The sequence below is a fragment of the Lytechinus variegatus genome, chromosome 11 (genome assembly GCF_018143015.1).
Source record: "Lytechinus variegatus isolate NC3 chromosome 11, Lvar_3.0, whole genome shotgun sequence".
Lineage (NCBI taxonomy): Eukaryota > Metazoa > Echinodermata > Echinoidea > Temnopleuroida > Toxopneustidae > Lytechinus > Lytechinus variegatus.
Window position 1 is genome coordinate 11,479,619 of NC_054750.1, and position 14,220 is coordinate 11,493,838.

Consider the following 14,220-nt stretch of genomic DNA (forward strand, 5'->3'; position numbering starts at 1 on the left):
TTCTTTTTTTAACTTGGCTTTCATTCGTTTTTTCTGACTTTTTTTGTTCTTGATTCCTTCATTTCATCCTTTTTAATCTTTTTAATTTGTCCTTTTTCGTTTTTTTTTCCTTTAAGTTTCTTTCCTTTTCCTTCTTTATTTTTCCTTCAATTTTTTATTCCTCTTTTTATCATTGATTATCATTCTATTTATTCCTCCTTTTTCTTTCTTGTATTCTTTCCTTTTTTATTTCTTTTGATTTTTTTTTCTTTTAAGTTCTTTTTGCTTGCTTTCTTTCGTTTACCTTGTCTTTCTTTCATTGTTTTTTGCCTTGATCCTTTTATTTTTTTAATTTCTTCTACCTACTTACTTCCTGTTTTATTCTTATTCGTAACTGCTTTCTTTACCTTGTTTTCTTTACTTTCTTTCTTTATTTTGTGCACGTGTCTCGAAATAATAATCAGTCATTGCGTATAAAATGCCTATTTCGCGCAATGCGCCAGAAACAGTGTACACGCAGCGCCCATGATATTCTCTTCACAAATAAGGAACGCTTCTATTGGTTAAACTGCCAATATAAAGCGCATTTTGATTGGTAATATCTTAAAAATGGGCGTGTTGAAGATAAGAAGGAGGCAGTCCTTACAGAGATAAGAACGCATTAAGAAGATTGTCAGAATACCGATTTGCAATGATTTTAGCGTCTTCTTATCTCATTGAGATAAGAACAAAGATAAGAACGTTTTCAGAATACCACCCCAGGACTAGTCTATTTACACTTAAAATCAATAAGTGGGACTAAAAACAAGTCCAGCATTTAACTTTCTAATGACGATTGCATGTGAAATTTTAGGGACCTTCGGTACTGAATAGCACCTTTAGACTGCGAATGTAAGTGCCTACAAAGTAGACTGACTGGAGTGGTCATCTGTTTGGAGTCAGTCAGTATAACATTGAACCCTTGGACCTAAGAAGCCTGAAATGAAATGTATCATGCCTACATGTACTCTAAGTATTTGGAGAGTGGGTTGATTAAACCAAGTCAGAGCTTCACAATTTGGTACCCCAAATGCCCACTTTTCATGGATAAGCACCATCAAAGTCTTACTTTTATCTCTTCCCCCCCTCCCCTGGTTGCACAGAATTGCAACTCATAATGAACGTACATGTATAACTAATTTCTTACTCTGCAATATATCTTGTCATCCATGTTATTTTGTTGGTGATCGACTACATGTATTTATGAGCAAATATCGACTAGAACTATTTGTGACGGCATTCAAAAATCATTCTTTTTACAGTGGACTTCAATAGCAATAATGTCTTGCCAAATATTCATCCACTTTGGATAATCTATAACAAAAAGAAAGAAGAAGAAACCCAGAGCTATTGTTCAGAAAATTCACACGAGTTAGTTCCCTATGAATCTGCCGGTAGAGCGAGCTTGTTATTATAGATTTGGAAGTTTGTGGCAAAGCTTATAAACAAGTTCAAGGTCAAATAGCTTTATTGAGCTATATCGCTTATCAGTGTTTGAACACAGGCAATAGCACAGTATATGTTGCTCATTTTCATTAGCTGGGGTGCATGTTTTTTTTTATAATCACTATTAAATAAATGATATTTGACAAATAAAAAGAAATAATCACTGGTATGAAATATCTCTCTTTGATTGAAATACATATGAATTACCTGCTCTTCTCATCAGTTAATTTCCAATAAAGTCTGTTGTCATAATTTGATAAACATTCAATGGAATATGTATTTTTATGATGAACAAGCCTGCTTCAAATGCTCGCACAATGATTTCATATCCATAAATTTGGAATAGATTGTGTAGTTACCCCAATACCCCATTTCTTTGAGAATTGAATATGTATTTGCTATTTCAGAATGGGTTTGGCATTGGTGTTGGACGAGGCCGAGGAAGGGGTCGTGGGTTCCAATCCTTTGCAGAGCAAGGTGGTGTTGGTGGTCTGACCAACGGTACGACTAACGGTACCAGTAATGGAGGAGATAGTGGGTGGAACGATTCCCCTTCTAATGGTACCAGTAGCAGTCCTTGGGATGATAGCAGTAGTAGTGGAGCTGGCAAGCGTAGCTTTGAGAGCAAGAGTAGCTTTGGTGGTGGAGGCGGCGGAGGACGGGGTGAGTATAATTTTCTTATCTGTTGGATCAATTTTTGATTGACGGAGGGATCATATTACAGCCTACATGCTAGTCAATTCTCTTGGGACCACAGGAATCTGATTAATTACAATTTTTGTCTCGCTTGCATAGTAGAGCGAGACTATAGACGTCACTTTCCTGTCGGCAGCGGTGTCGTCAGCATTGAAATCTTAACCTCGGGTTAAGACTTTGAAATGCAAAATTCTGTATAATTGTAACAAAATGCTGTAAAACCATATGCTGATTAGTCATTCCTTTGTCATGCTTTCATTTTTTAACAGGTGGTCGAGATAGAGGTGGACGTAGTTTTGGAGATTCTGAAAATGGAGGAGGAGGACGTAGTTTCGGCAGACGTAAGAATTTCCCTTTTTAGCTCATCCGGCCCGAAGGGCAAGATGAGCTTATTTCTTGGTATTTTATTGTCCTCATGTGGATTTTTAGAATGAGACAATGTAGTCATGATCTTGCTTCATTTCCATTCTGCCAACGCAACCATTTGCTTATCTTTTATTATTTTGTTCCTTTATTGATCAGGCATCTGTAGAATATTGATATCTTCCATTTGCTCTTGAAAATAGTACTATAATAGCTTGTCATATTATAGTCATGTTTCACTATTTGCTCTTTCAGAAAGACATTTGCATTCCTTATGATTTTGCTTGACATTTGCAATCTTTATTACCTTGCATCAGTGATATGGACAAAAATTATTTTTATTTTTGTCGTGTAAATTCACCCGTGCTTCAGAGCTAGAGTTCAAGGAAATAAATAGGGATGTAGTCGAGGATGGCTTCGAGCTGAGTCGCTTGTACAAAGTCTTATAAGAAAAGGATTTATTCAACAGCCTGACTCGCAACTCCAAGCCTCAACTCCATGTCTGGTTAAAAAAATTATCAAAAAGAAAAGATTTGATTAACCCTAAAACTGCCACGGCCATTCCACTGCAAGAGATTTTCTACCATGCCGCTTGCTGACTTTTCACTTTAAAGTCGTGCGCACCTTTTGAGACCAAATTCCAGATGCCTGGGTATGCAGTTAAAAAATTATGCAACATAAGTGCATGTCAGACCCAAAATTGCTCCAAACCGTGATTTTGTGTAAAAAGTCAATTTAAATTGAATTTTTTCACCGTATTCATAAAGATATTAATCTTATGTTCATTTACCGAAATTAATCGATTGTACCATAATTATGCTTTAATGCTTTAAAAAGTTTCTGCTATAAATTTGGCAAAAGATAAACAAAAGGTCAGAAGACAAACAAATTCTTAAAACAATAAAATACAGAACTTCGTTTTCAAACCAGGATTTTTTCATTTGTAATTGGTAATAATGGTATAAAGAATATTTACACTAATAATTTGCATGAGCTTTTTATATCGAATTAAAGCAAAAAGTATGATTTACGCACATACCATGATTAATTCATACTAAAAAAATTGAAAACGGAAAAATTAACCATACAGTCTTTCAGATTGCATCCCTGAACAGTGCAGTATTGTATGATAAAAAAATTGAAAAGCAGGGATTATGCTTTCACTTCCTTGCAAACCTGCTGGTCTTAGAATATTAATTTCATATGGTCATTTGAAAACTTGCTCCTTTCTCTGCATTGTGTGTAAACTAAGTGTGCATAGTGGTATTGCTCATTCTTCATGCATTTCGTAACAAACTTTTTGCAGTTAATCCTACAATGCTTCATCTCACCTAGTGTTGCACTCAAACCGAATTCAATTGAGATTGATCTTTTTTCCTTTCTCTTAATTGCACAATTTGGTATTACTCTCGGTTTGAGTGTGATCTTAAATCTGCTGCAACTCTTTGTAGGACAAACTCCTTGGCCCCGTCTTACAAAGAGTTATGATTGATCCAATCAATCGTAATTCGTGGAAATCCATCAGTGCCATAATTTTTTCTACAGGAAATTTGCAAAATGTCCTTTGTAAACAAAGGAGAACACACCAAATTGTCAAGAAATCAATGAATTCATGGATATACATTCATATCTAGAAAATCTTTTGAACAAACGTGCATTTTATATGTTGACTTTGCTGACTTTCCATAGTTGTGATTGTTGGATCAATCACAACTCTTTGTAAGTTGAGGCCCTATTGTATATATTTTTCACTCTATGATTTTCAAACCTTGCATTTATCCTTCACCCTTTCATCCCCATTTATCCCCCCTTTTCTCTTCTGCATAACCTTGATCTTTATCTGGGTGTCTTTGTTGCACGGCATGTTACATAACATATGTATATTTAGGTGAGGGAGGTGGTGGTGGTGGTAGCAGTGGTGGTGACAGAGCTTGTTATAATTGCGGTGAAACGGGTCACATGTCGAGAGAATGTCCTACCAAAGAATCAGGTTTGTTCAATTACTCGTTAAGATTGACTGTTCCTCTGGAAGGATTGAAAGTGATGGGTCCATCTGCAGAAGAATAACTTCCTGTGCATATGATGGATGCATTAACAGTATATGATTAATATCAGAGACGCCACAAGGGGAAGACAAACGCTGGGAAGTGTGCCCTCAGTCGTTGAGTAAGCAGACAGTCGCGTGTCTTCATTTGGGGTTGTGTACAAAATACATATGAGGGAAATGGTGGAGGGATGTAGGAATAGACGATTATTAGGTTTTAGGATTTTTTTCTGCATTTTTTTTCTAAAATTAGAAATGAATATATCTTAGAGGTTTTAGGAAAAGAAAAGGAATTATCCACATGTGCTGCCCTTGTACCCTCTCCCAAACCCCCTCAATTTCCCCATATGTTTGATATACAGCTGCGTGCTGATGTGCGAAGGGTTACTTTATGCTAGTGTGAACCCTTCCCCATGAGCAAAATCTTTTTTTTTTAAATGCCGAAGTGTCCAGTCTTCCCCTTGTTCTGTCTTTGTTAATATTCAAATGTTCCTTGTGCAATTAGGGTGACGGTAAAGGGTGGGTTCGATAGAGGGGGCTGAGATCAAACTACTCTTCCAATTCCAACTTGATTTCCATCATTTTCCCTTTTTATGTTGTAGATGGTAGTCATCAGTTGCAATAACCCTTGTTAGTGAAAATCACTCTTACAATGAATTAAATCCTTTTTTTATATCTGCAAGGGAGAGGCACCATAAGATTGTCTTTGATTGGGTTTAAAAAGCTTAACAAGTACAAATGGTTGTTGAATGCTTGTGAAGGTGGAATGAGGTAGGGGGCAGGGCAACTTTTAGATCAAGGTCAATTAGCCACAGTCAAAGTGTATTCTGGGGTTGAAGGGAAGGCAGTTTCTGAGTTTCCAGTGGCTTTATCACTATCAGGAAATATCAGGAGAGCTCATATTGCACACTTTATCTTTCATACTATTATAGGTGGAGGTGGTGGTGACAGGGCTTGTTATAGTTGTGGTGAAACGGGTCACATGTCTAGAGAATGTCCCACAAAATCGTCAGGTTCGTTCAATTATTCGTTAAGATCAACTGTTCCTCAGAAAGAATGTTAAGTGATGGGTCCCCTCTAGAGAAGTATCACTTCCTGTGCATGTGGTGAATTAAACAGTATATGATTAATATCCCAATGTTCCTTGTGTAATTTACACTATAGAGTTCGAGTGATGGTAAAGGGAGGGGTTCGAGGGAGGGACCTATTAAGATCAAACTACTCTCCTTTCAATTCCAACCTATTTACATTGCCATCATATTCCTTTTCTATGTCGTACACAGGAGGTATTTGTTGCAATAATGCTTGTTAGTGAAAATCACTCTTATAATGAATTAAATCTTTTTTTATATATCTGTAAGGAAGAGGTACTGTAAGATAGTCCTTGATTCGGTTGAAAAATCTTAAGTACAAATGGTTGTTGAATGCTTGTAAAATTGGAATGAGGTAGGGGGCAGGGCAACTTTTAGATCAAGGTCAATTAGCCACAGTCAAAGTGTATTCTGCAGAGTTGCTAATTTTCCGGATTTTTCCGGAATTCCGGATTTTTTCCTTTGCTGAAAAATATTCCGGAAAAAAAAATCGATTGTCAAAGTGAAATCCGTAAAAATTTCCCCTCCAAATCTTGTCACAGAGTTCGCTACGGAGAGCGCAATTTCAATTTTGGATGGCCAATTTGCGCAGACGGAAAATTATTAGCGTTGTGCGCAGCATGAAGTTTAGCTGGTACTGTACTTGCACGGTACGCGCGAGCAATACATTGTAGCAGTTGCAAACGCCGCCCTATACCCTGCAGGGATACGGGTGTCAGCGCTATCCCAGTCGGGCGATCGCCCGGTAGAACCGCTCGAAGCACGGCCCGGTGTGGCTGCAATTGCCTGCTGCTGCGTGAGTGATTGGTTGTCTGCCGCGGGATTTCAGCTGAAAACCTATTTGCTACCATGAAATATGTGTTCTCTGGTGCGTATTCATCAATTCATATGTGTGAACTATCCATCATTTTGATAGAAATTGTGATTTATGGATTTTCAATAGTATAGGATTGTCTTGTTGATGAGTACGGTACAGTGAGTGAAAAAGGGCACCCCAGCTGCTACATACACCCGTCCCGAGTCGCACCCATTGGCCGCAGCATATTAACCCGCAGCAGGTTAACCCGTACCGTAATGAGTACGGGTTACATGATTTTTTTTTTGAGCACCTTTCTTGCCTATGATATGAAGTTTATTATGTCATTAATTATTTGTTATGTACTACTGTAGATTAATGATTTCAGCCCTCTAAAGAATAAGAAAACGTTCCAGTTTCAGGGGGCTTCGCCCTTGACCCCGCCAAGGGCCCTGGGCGGGCCCCTGGACCCCCGGCCTGGGTTTTCAGGATTTTTTTGAGCTATTAGTTAGCATCTCTGATTCTGGGGTTGAAGGGAAGGCAGTTTCTGAGTTTCCAGTGGCTTTATCACTATCAGGAAATATCAGGAGAGCTCATATTGCACACTTTATCTTTCATACTATTATAGGTGGAGGTGGTGGTGACAGGGCTTGTTATAGTTGTGGTGAAACGGGTCACATGTCTAGAGAATGTCCCACAAAATCGTCAGGTTTGTTCAATTACTCGTTAAGATCAACTGTTCCTCAGAAAGAATGTTAAGTGATGGGTCCCCTCTAGAGAAGTATCACTTCCTGTGCATGTGGTGAATTAAACAGTATATGATTAATATCCCAATGTTCCTTGTGTAATTTACACTATAGAGTTCGAGTGATGGTAAAGGGAGGGGTTCGAGGGAGGGGCCTATTAAGATCAAACTACTCTCCTTTCAATTCCATCCTATTTACATTGCCATCATATTCCTTTTCTATGTCATACACTGGAGGAATCAGCTGCAATCACTCTTTGTGAAAACCATATTACAATGAATTCAATTTCACTTTGCTTTTTATTTGCAAGGTAGAGGTACTATTGCTATATGATTGTCCTTGATTGGTTGAAGAAGCTTAACAAGTACAATTAGTCGTTGAATACTTGTAAAGATGTGAAGAGAGAGAGAAGGGGGGGGCAGGGCAGCTATTGGTTCAAGGTCAATTAGCCACACAGTCAAAGTGTATTCTGGGGTTGAAGGGGGAGGGTAGGGCAGTCCCTACGTTTCCTGTGGCTTTATCACTATCAGGAAATCTCATATTCCACTTATGTCATTCTATGACAGGTGGAGGTGGTAGTGACCGAGCTTGTTACAATTGCGGTGAAACGGGTCACATGTCGAGAGAATGTCCTACCAAAGAATCAGGTTTGTTCAATTACATGCTAAGATCGACTGTTCCTCAGAAAGGATTGAAAGCGATGGGGCCATCTGCAGAAGAATAACTTCCTGTGCATATGATGCATTAACAGTATATGATTAATATCCCAATGTTCCTTGTGTAATTTACACTATAGAGTTCGAGTGATGGTAAAGGGAGGGGTTCGAGGGAGGGACTTAAGATCAAACTACTCTCCTTTCAATTCCAACCTATTTACATTGCCATCATATTCCTTTTCTATGTCGTACACAGGAGGTATCTGTTGCAATAATGCTTAGTGGAAATCACTCTTACAATGATTTCAATTTCACTTTGCTTTATATCTGCAAGGACTAGGTACTGTATAATTGTCCTTGATTGGGTTGATAAAGCTTAACAAGTACAAATGGTTGTTGAATGCTTGTAGGTGGGGGGGGGGTAGGGCAACTATTGGATTAATTAGACGGATAAAGTGTAGTCCAGGGTTGAAGGGAAGGGGGTGGGGCAAGCAGTCTGAATTTCCTGTGGCTTATCACTATCTGGAAATAACAGGAAATTTCATATTGCTCTGATGTCTTTCATTTAATTACAGGTGGTGGAGGTGGCGGTGGTGGTGGTGGTGGTGGTGGTGGTGGTGGTGGGAATTGCTTTAGATGTGGAGAATCAGGCCACTTCGCCAAGGAGTGCCCCAATCCAGATACAAGAAGTAATGTAGTGGAATAATGAGAAAATAAAAAATTATAAGTTAAATTATAAGTTTATTATAAGTTAATTACTTCTTTCAAATGGACATCTAATTTTGCGATTGATTTTGAGATGGTCAGAAAATTATATTTCACCCATTATTCTTATGTTTTGTCTTTTTTTTTCTCTTTTAATCATTTGACTTGTGTGATGTGTGTTATAATGCTTTCTATTTAATCAACACCATCCTCACCTATCACTAACGTAGTTTTTGCTTTCGCTTCTTTTATATTAAATTCACCCTGTTCCGCATACCTTTGTATTCTATTAACTACATTCTTCAAATTTTTCTGATATCCAAAATATATAAATACCAATTACTGTTTATATGATGAGTCGTAAACCTTGAAACATGTACTGTTAATTTTTTTTTCTTTGTATTTGTCTCCAAGTTTATATTGTATCATTCTTTTGGAATTGTACCCATGTTAAACAAATTTTGTTATTTCTCTTTTTTGTTTCTGTATTTTCTACTTCTGCAGCTGAAGGTGAAGGTGGAGAAGGTGAGTTGATCTGATATATTTGTTAATCTGTTTAATTTGTTAATTTGTGCATGGTGAAAAATGAAGCTAGATGGGGATATTTGGCACAGACCCGGTGTGTGTTTCATAAAGCTGTTCGTAAGTGAAGAGCAACTTTAAGAACGACTGGTGATCCTTTCTTTTGGCAAATGGTATATTCAATGGCGATGGTTTAGCACGTAAGAAAGGTTTACCAGTCATTCTTAAAGTCGCTCTTATCTTACGAACAGCTTTATGAAATGGCCCCCTGTTGCATAAAACTTACTATCATGCTTATACCATGGAAAGAATAAGCAACAACCGATCAAAATCAAGGATTTCCACATAAATTCAACCCTATAAATTTTGATGGCTCGATGGAATCGTGGTTAGAAGAAAGTGTTATTTTACTAGGTATTGCCCTATTATTTCTCTGGTTACACTTTGTAATTCCGAAGATTCTTTATTCCAAAGGTTCGTCATTCCGAAACACATAAATTGCCTATACCTCGATGTTCGTTAATCCGAAAATGTAAAAGGTTCCTTAAAGGTTTTGTTTAAATTTGTGAGCAGCCAATTTAAAAAATTTTCAAACCAAGATGAAACATGTGTACAAGTGCATGTATTAGAAGTGATAAACCCTGAAAACAACCATTATTGAGAATGAAAAGCTAAAACTGCAAGGCAAACCCCGATTTTGTAAATGGGTGTCTTATAGACACATAAATAGTACACATAAGTGTATGGGATGAAATTAAGATGGTGTTTCCAGTCACTGTATATTTCAATTTTTGAAGCACTAAATAATCATTTTCGAACGCAATTTTTTCTGTGCTTCATTTTTGGAACATATCACAGACACAGGTGACAAGTGTGACCTTCTAGCTCAGATTTTTTAAAAGTCAAACCAATGTTAACCAATCACTTTAATCCGAACATTTATGGTGTATTCCGAAGGTTCGAGAATCTGAAATAGGGTTCGATGTTCCGAAGGTTCGTTAATCCGAAAATGAAATAAGGTTCATTGTTCGGAAGGTTTGTTTATCCGAAAACTAAATAAGGTTCGTTGTTCTGAAGGTTCGTTAGTCCGAAAATGAAATAAGGTTCGTTAATCATTTCGTTTTCGGACTAACGAACCTTTGGAATTACAAACCTTCGGAATAACAAACCTTCGGAATTACGAATGTATGCGATTTCTCCTACATTGAGAGCACAAGTGATAAGAGTGATTTTTCAAAATCAGCCTTAATATTACCATCTGAAAATCTCCTTATGGGATATACAGACATAAAATCAATTCAATTCAATCTTTATTTCGCAAATGAAATAAAAAATGCAAAGTAAAATCGAATGTGAGTTGATACAATATCAATTGCTTGGGTTTCCACGAAGGTTGTAAAAAATGCCTATACGGCTAGATCGCCAAAACATTGTAAAACACAACATAAATATATACTAGATAAATAAAAAGAATAAATGGATTTATTTGTTTATTTACAGCCAAGCCACCTGCGTCTACCTATATCCCTCCTCCCCCGTCCGAAGAAGAAGAACAGATATACATGAGCACACAGCAGGGTATTAACTTCAACAGGTATGATGATATCCCGGTAGAAGTCAGCGGTCGGGACGGGCCCAAACATATACGATCATTCGAGGAGGCGGGGCTAGACGAGACGGTGTTGGAAAACGTACGCAAGGCCCGTTATGCCAAGCCGACACCTGTACAGAAGTACGCTATACCCATCATCGGTGCTGGTCTTGATCTCATGGCATGCGCCCAAACGGGTTCCGGGAAGACGGTGAGTTTACTTCATATGAACCTGTTTACTATTCACACTTTGCAGTCTGTGAGAATGATGGGAGCATTTCACGGAAGGACTTGATGGACGTTTTATTCGACAAGACCCATTTTATCCGACAGTTGCCATAGTAACCGTGTTCTCAGCCAGTCAAAACCAAGGAAAGTTGTCAAGACAAACATGTGTTGAAACACTCCCCAAGTTTTCAATTTCTGAGGTGTTTCACATTTTGAAACTGTTCTACAATTTTTGGCCAAATTTTAGAACACAACAAGGCTATAAGATGTATATTGTCATATGATTAATATCCGTTTCAACTTAAATCTCTTTAGACTTTTCCCATGAAACTGGTAGCATCACACTTAGCTACCTACTGTAAGGTTACAGTGCACCTGTGTATTCTTTTGTACTTTAGAAATAGGAAGCTGCATGAATTAATTTGTCTTTCCACTCTTGAAAAGTTCTTTGAGATGGGTTTAGCCGTTGTCTACGAAAACCAGTTGGTCTGTTAAGTAAGCTGATGGAAATTTGAGAATACATTGATTAGTCAATGTAGCGATGTTTACCAATATATTTCATATTCTATCAGGACCCTCAACTCTGTGCAGCATTAACGTCACAATGGTGAAATAAATGATAACAATCTCAATGACACTGTACAACCATTTCATTTCCATCCAGGCGGCCTTCCTCCTCCCTATCATTACCAACATGATCACTCAATCGGGCTGCGTCAGTTGCTTCAGCGTGGTTCAAGAACCTCTTGCACTCATCGTGTCGCCTACCCGCGAGCTTGCCAGCCAGATCCAGAACGAGGCACGCAAGTTCTGCCGCAACACCAGCCTACGACCCGTGGTGATCTACGGCGGCACCAGCGTTTCGCATCAGACCAGGGAAGTTCAGAATGGATGTTCAATCCTCGTCGCAACACCTGGACGTATGCATGATTTCATTGGCAGAGGACATGTAAGTTGGATCAGCTCAATATACAGTCGGCAGCTTAGATTGTACAGAATTCAATGCCGTTTTCAGGCCAGCCTTTTTTCCGGTTAGGATTAAATCACATGAAGTCATGCACAGCTCATTGTGGGTGCAAGAGCTCAATCAAAACGACACCCTTAAATGAGTGTTATGCAATTAATATGTATGAGAAGAACTTGGGGCAGACATGAACCACAGAAGTTAGAAGTTGAACGGATCATGACCAGGGACACATTACTTAAAGAAAAGTAACCTAACAGTTTTTGTAAAGCATGCCATCATGTTCTGTTTTAATGGCTCATCAGCTGATCAAACTGAAGTTTTCCATGGTAGTTCACAAGCTTGACATGATTGTTAGTCTTTTTTTCCCTTTAAAATGCTAGAGTGTGTAACAGTAACTCAGCTACTAAAAGACTTCTGGGAAAGACATATTAGGCACTATTTTTTTTCTTAAAGGTCAAGTCCACCCCAGAAAAATGTTGACGTGAATAAAAAGAGAAATTTAACAAGCGTAACACTGAAAGTTTCATCAAAATCGGATGTAAAATCAGAAAGTTATGACATTTCTAAGTATTACTTATATTTCACGAAACAGTTAAATGCACAACTCAGCAACATGCCAATGCGAGAGTCGATGATGTCCATCACTCACTATTTCTTTTGTTTTTTATTGTTTGAATCATACAATATTTCAATTCTTACAGATTTAACATGAAGGAACTAACTTTGCTGAACCATAAAATATAAAAGAATGGAAATACCACATGTTCATGGAGGAATAAAACTTTGTTTCATAGAACAATGAGGAGAAAATTATATAATGAAATAATGAGTGAGTGATGTCATCAGTCCCCTCCTTTGCATACCGACCAGGGTGTACATATAACTGTTTTGTGAAATTAAGCGAAACTTAAAAATGTCATAACATTCTTATCTTGCACCCAATTTTGATGAAATTTTCAGTGTTTACTTTAATAGTTGATTTTTCTCTTTTTATTCGAATCAACTTTTATTAGGGGTGGACTTTTCCTTTAATGTTGTTTAATGCCCTAGTTGGCAGTTATCATGTACACCATGTAACAATATTTAAGCATTTGTTTTGGGTTGTTTTCCCTGTTCCTGTAGATTGGCCTAGGTAAACTGAAGTATCTGATTCTTGACGAGGCTGACCGCATGGTGGACATGGGCTTTGGTCCCGAGATCCAGAAGCTCATTGACCACCCGCACATGCCTCCGAAGGGTGAGCGTCAGACCCTGATGTTCAGTGCCACCTTCCCCCCTGAGATCCAGGAGAAGGCTGGGATGTACCTCAACGACTATCTCTTCTTGACTGTCGGCAGGGTAGGAGGAGCTGCCTCTGACATCGAGCAGAGGGTGCTCTCAGTCAAGCAGTATGAGAAGCGGGAGAAGCTGATGGAGATCCTCAGGGATCAAAATGGTAGGTTTTGTTGTTACTAGTATATTTTCCTGTCCGGGGGAGAGTAGGAGCCAGTGGAGGAAATATATAAGGGCTGCGGTTGATGTCGCCCTCTCTGACAACCTAAATTGCCCCTAAAATTTTCAAAACAATGATTTTGAAGTGACCATCTTTTTAAAAGTTGGTCAAAGATCTGACACAAGCATAATTGTGGATGGTAATACATCTGAGAGATGTTCTGGATGGGCGTGGGGATAGTACCGGTAGCAGGTACACGCATGGACCTACTACAACTGGACATTCGATAAATCCCCTGCTTTGGACCTAAGACCGTCACTGCTAATCCTTTTATAAACAGAGTTTTGGCAGCTGACACCCATCAAGCCGGTCGTAAAACACGCTGTCACTGATGGACAGCGGAAATCAATTGTGCGCTGCTCCTACACATTGCGATGTTCGTTCACTTTATTAAGAGCAACACACAGCAGCGAACTTTAGCGCTCTGAAAATGATCGCAGAAACAAGAAAACAGGCATGCATAAACATATTTTCAATTAATCTATTGGTTGGATAGCTTAAATAAGCTAGTTGTACAGACTGTTTCACCCTAAGGCTCATCAGCGACTGATTAGTATGAAGAACTCAATTTTTTGAGACAGAATAAAGTATACAGAGCATGTGCATTAGGGTATAACATTGGATTGACAGAGCATGTAACTATGAAAGCGGTTACTGAAGGGGTACATGTGTATTGTTTATTGCATAAGGGGTACTTAGGGGTCATTACCACATGGTTACAAGTGGGGGGATGGACTATCCATATCCAGCAAGGAGGAACTTTTTCTTATGTCTACAGGTAGACATGAGTTCAGTTCGAGAGTTCAAATTGTTGTTTTTGTTTGCAGTGATGATGAAGTATTTCTCCCATAGGCAGAGG

The 14,220-nt window shown here is 38.4% G+C and overlaps 1 protein-coding gene across 7 annotated transcripts in view; it reads left to right on the forward strand.

Annotated features, from left to right (window-relative positions):
• Nucleotides 1–14,220, forward strand: part of LOC121423730 (probable ATP-dependent RNA helicase DDX4) — a 33,114-nt gene that overhangs the window by 9,859 nt on the left and 9,035 nt on the right. Inside the window, exons 4-14 of one of the 7 annotated variants that reach the window (XM_041619180.1) lie at nucleotides 1,872–2,127; nucleotides 2,430–2,501; nucleotides 4,412–4,513; nucleotides 5,500–5,580; nucleotides 7,083–7,163; nucleotides 7,767–7,847; nucleotides 8,432–8,545; nucleotides 9,066–9,086; nucleotides 10,584–10,885; nucleotides 11,567–11,851; nucleotides 12,992–13,304. In XM_041619180.1, coding sequence (XP_041475114.1) covers nucleotides 1,872–2,127; nucleotides 2,430–2,501; nucleotides 4,412–4,513; nucleotides 5,500–5,580; nucleotides 7,083–7,163; nucleotides 7,767–7,847; nucleotides 8,432–8,545; nucleotides 9,066–9,086; nucleotides 10,584–10,885; nucleotides 11,567–11,851; nucleotides 12,992–13,304 — 1,708 coding nt within the window. The remainder of the gene's footprint in view (nucleotides 1–1,871; nucleotides 2,128–2,429; nucleotides 2,502–4,411; nucleotides 4,514–5,499; nucleotides 5,581–7,082; nucleotides 7,164–7,766; nucleotides 7,848–8,431; nucleotides 8,546–9,065; nucleotides 9,087–10,583; nucleotides 10,886–11,566; nucleotides 11,852–12,991; nucleotides 13,305–14,220) is intronic. The other 6 variants (XM_041619184.1, XM_041619181.1, XM_041619182.1 and 3 more) reach the window with 6 other exon arrangements.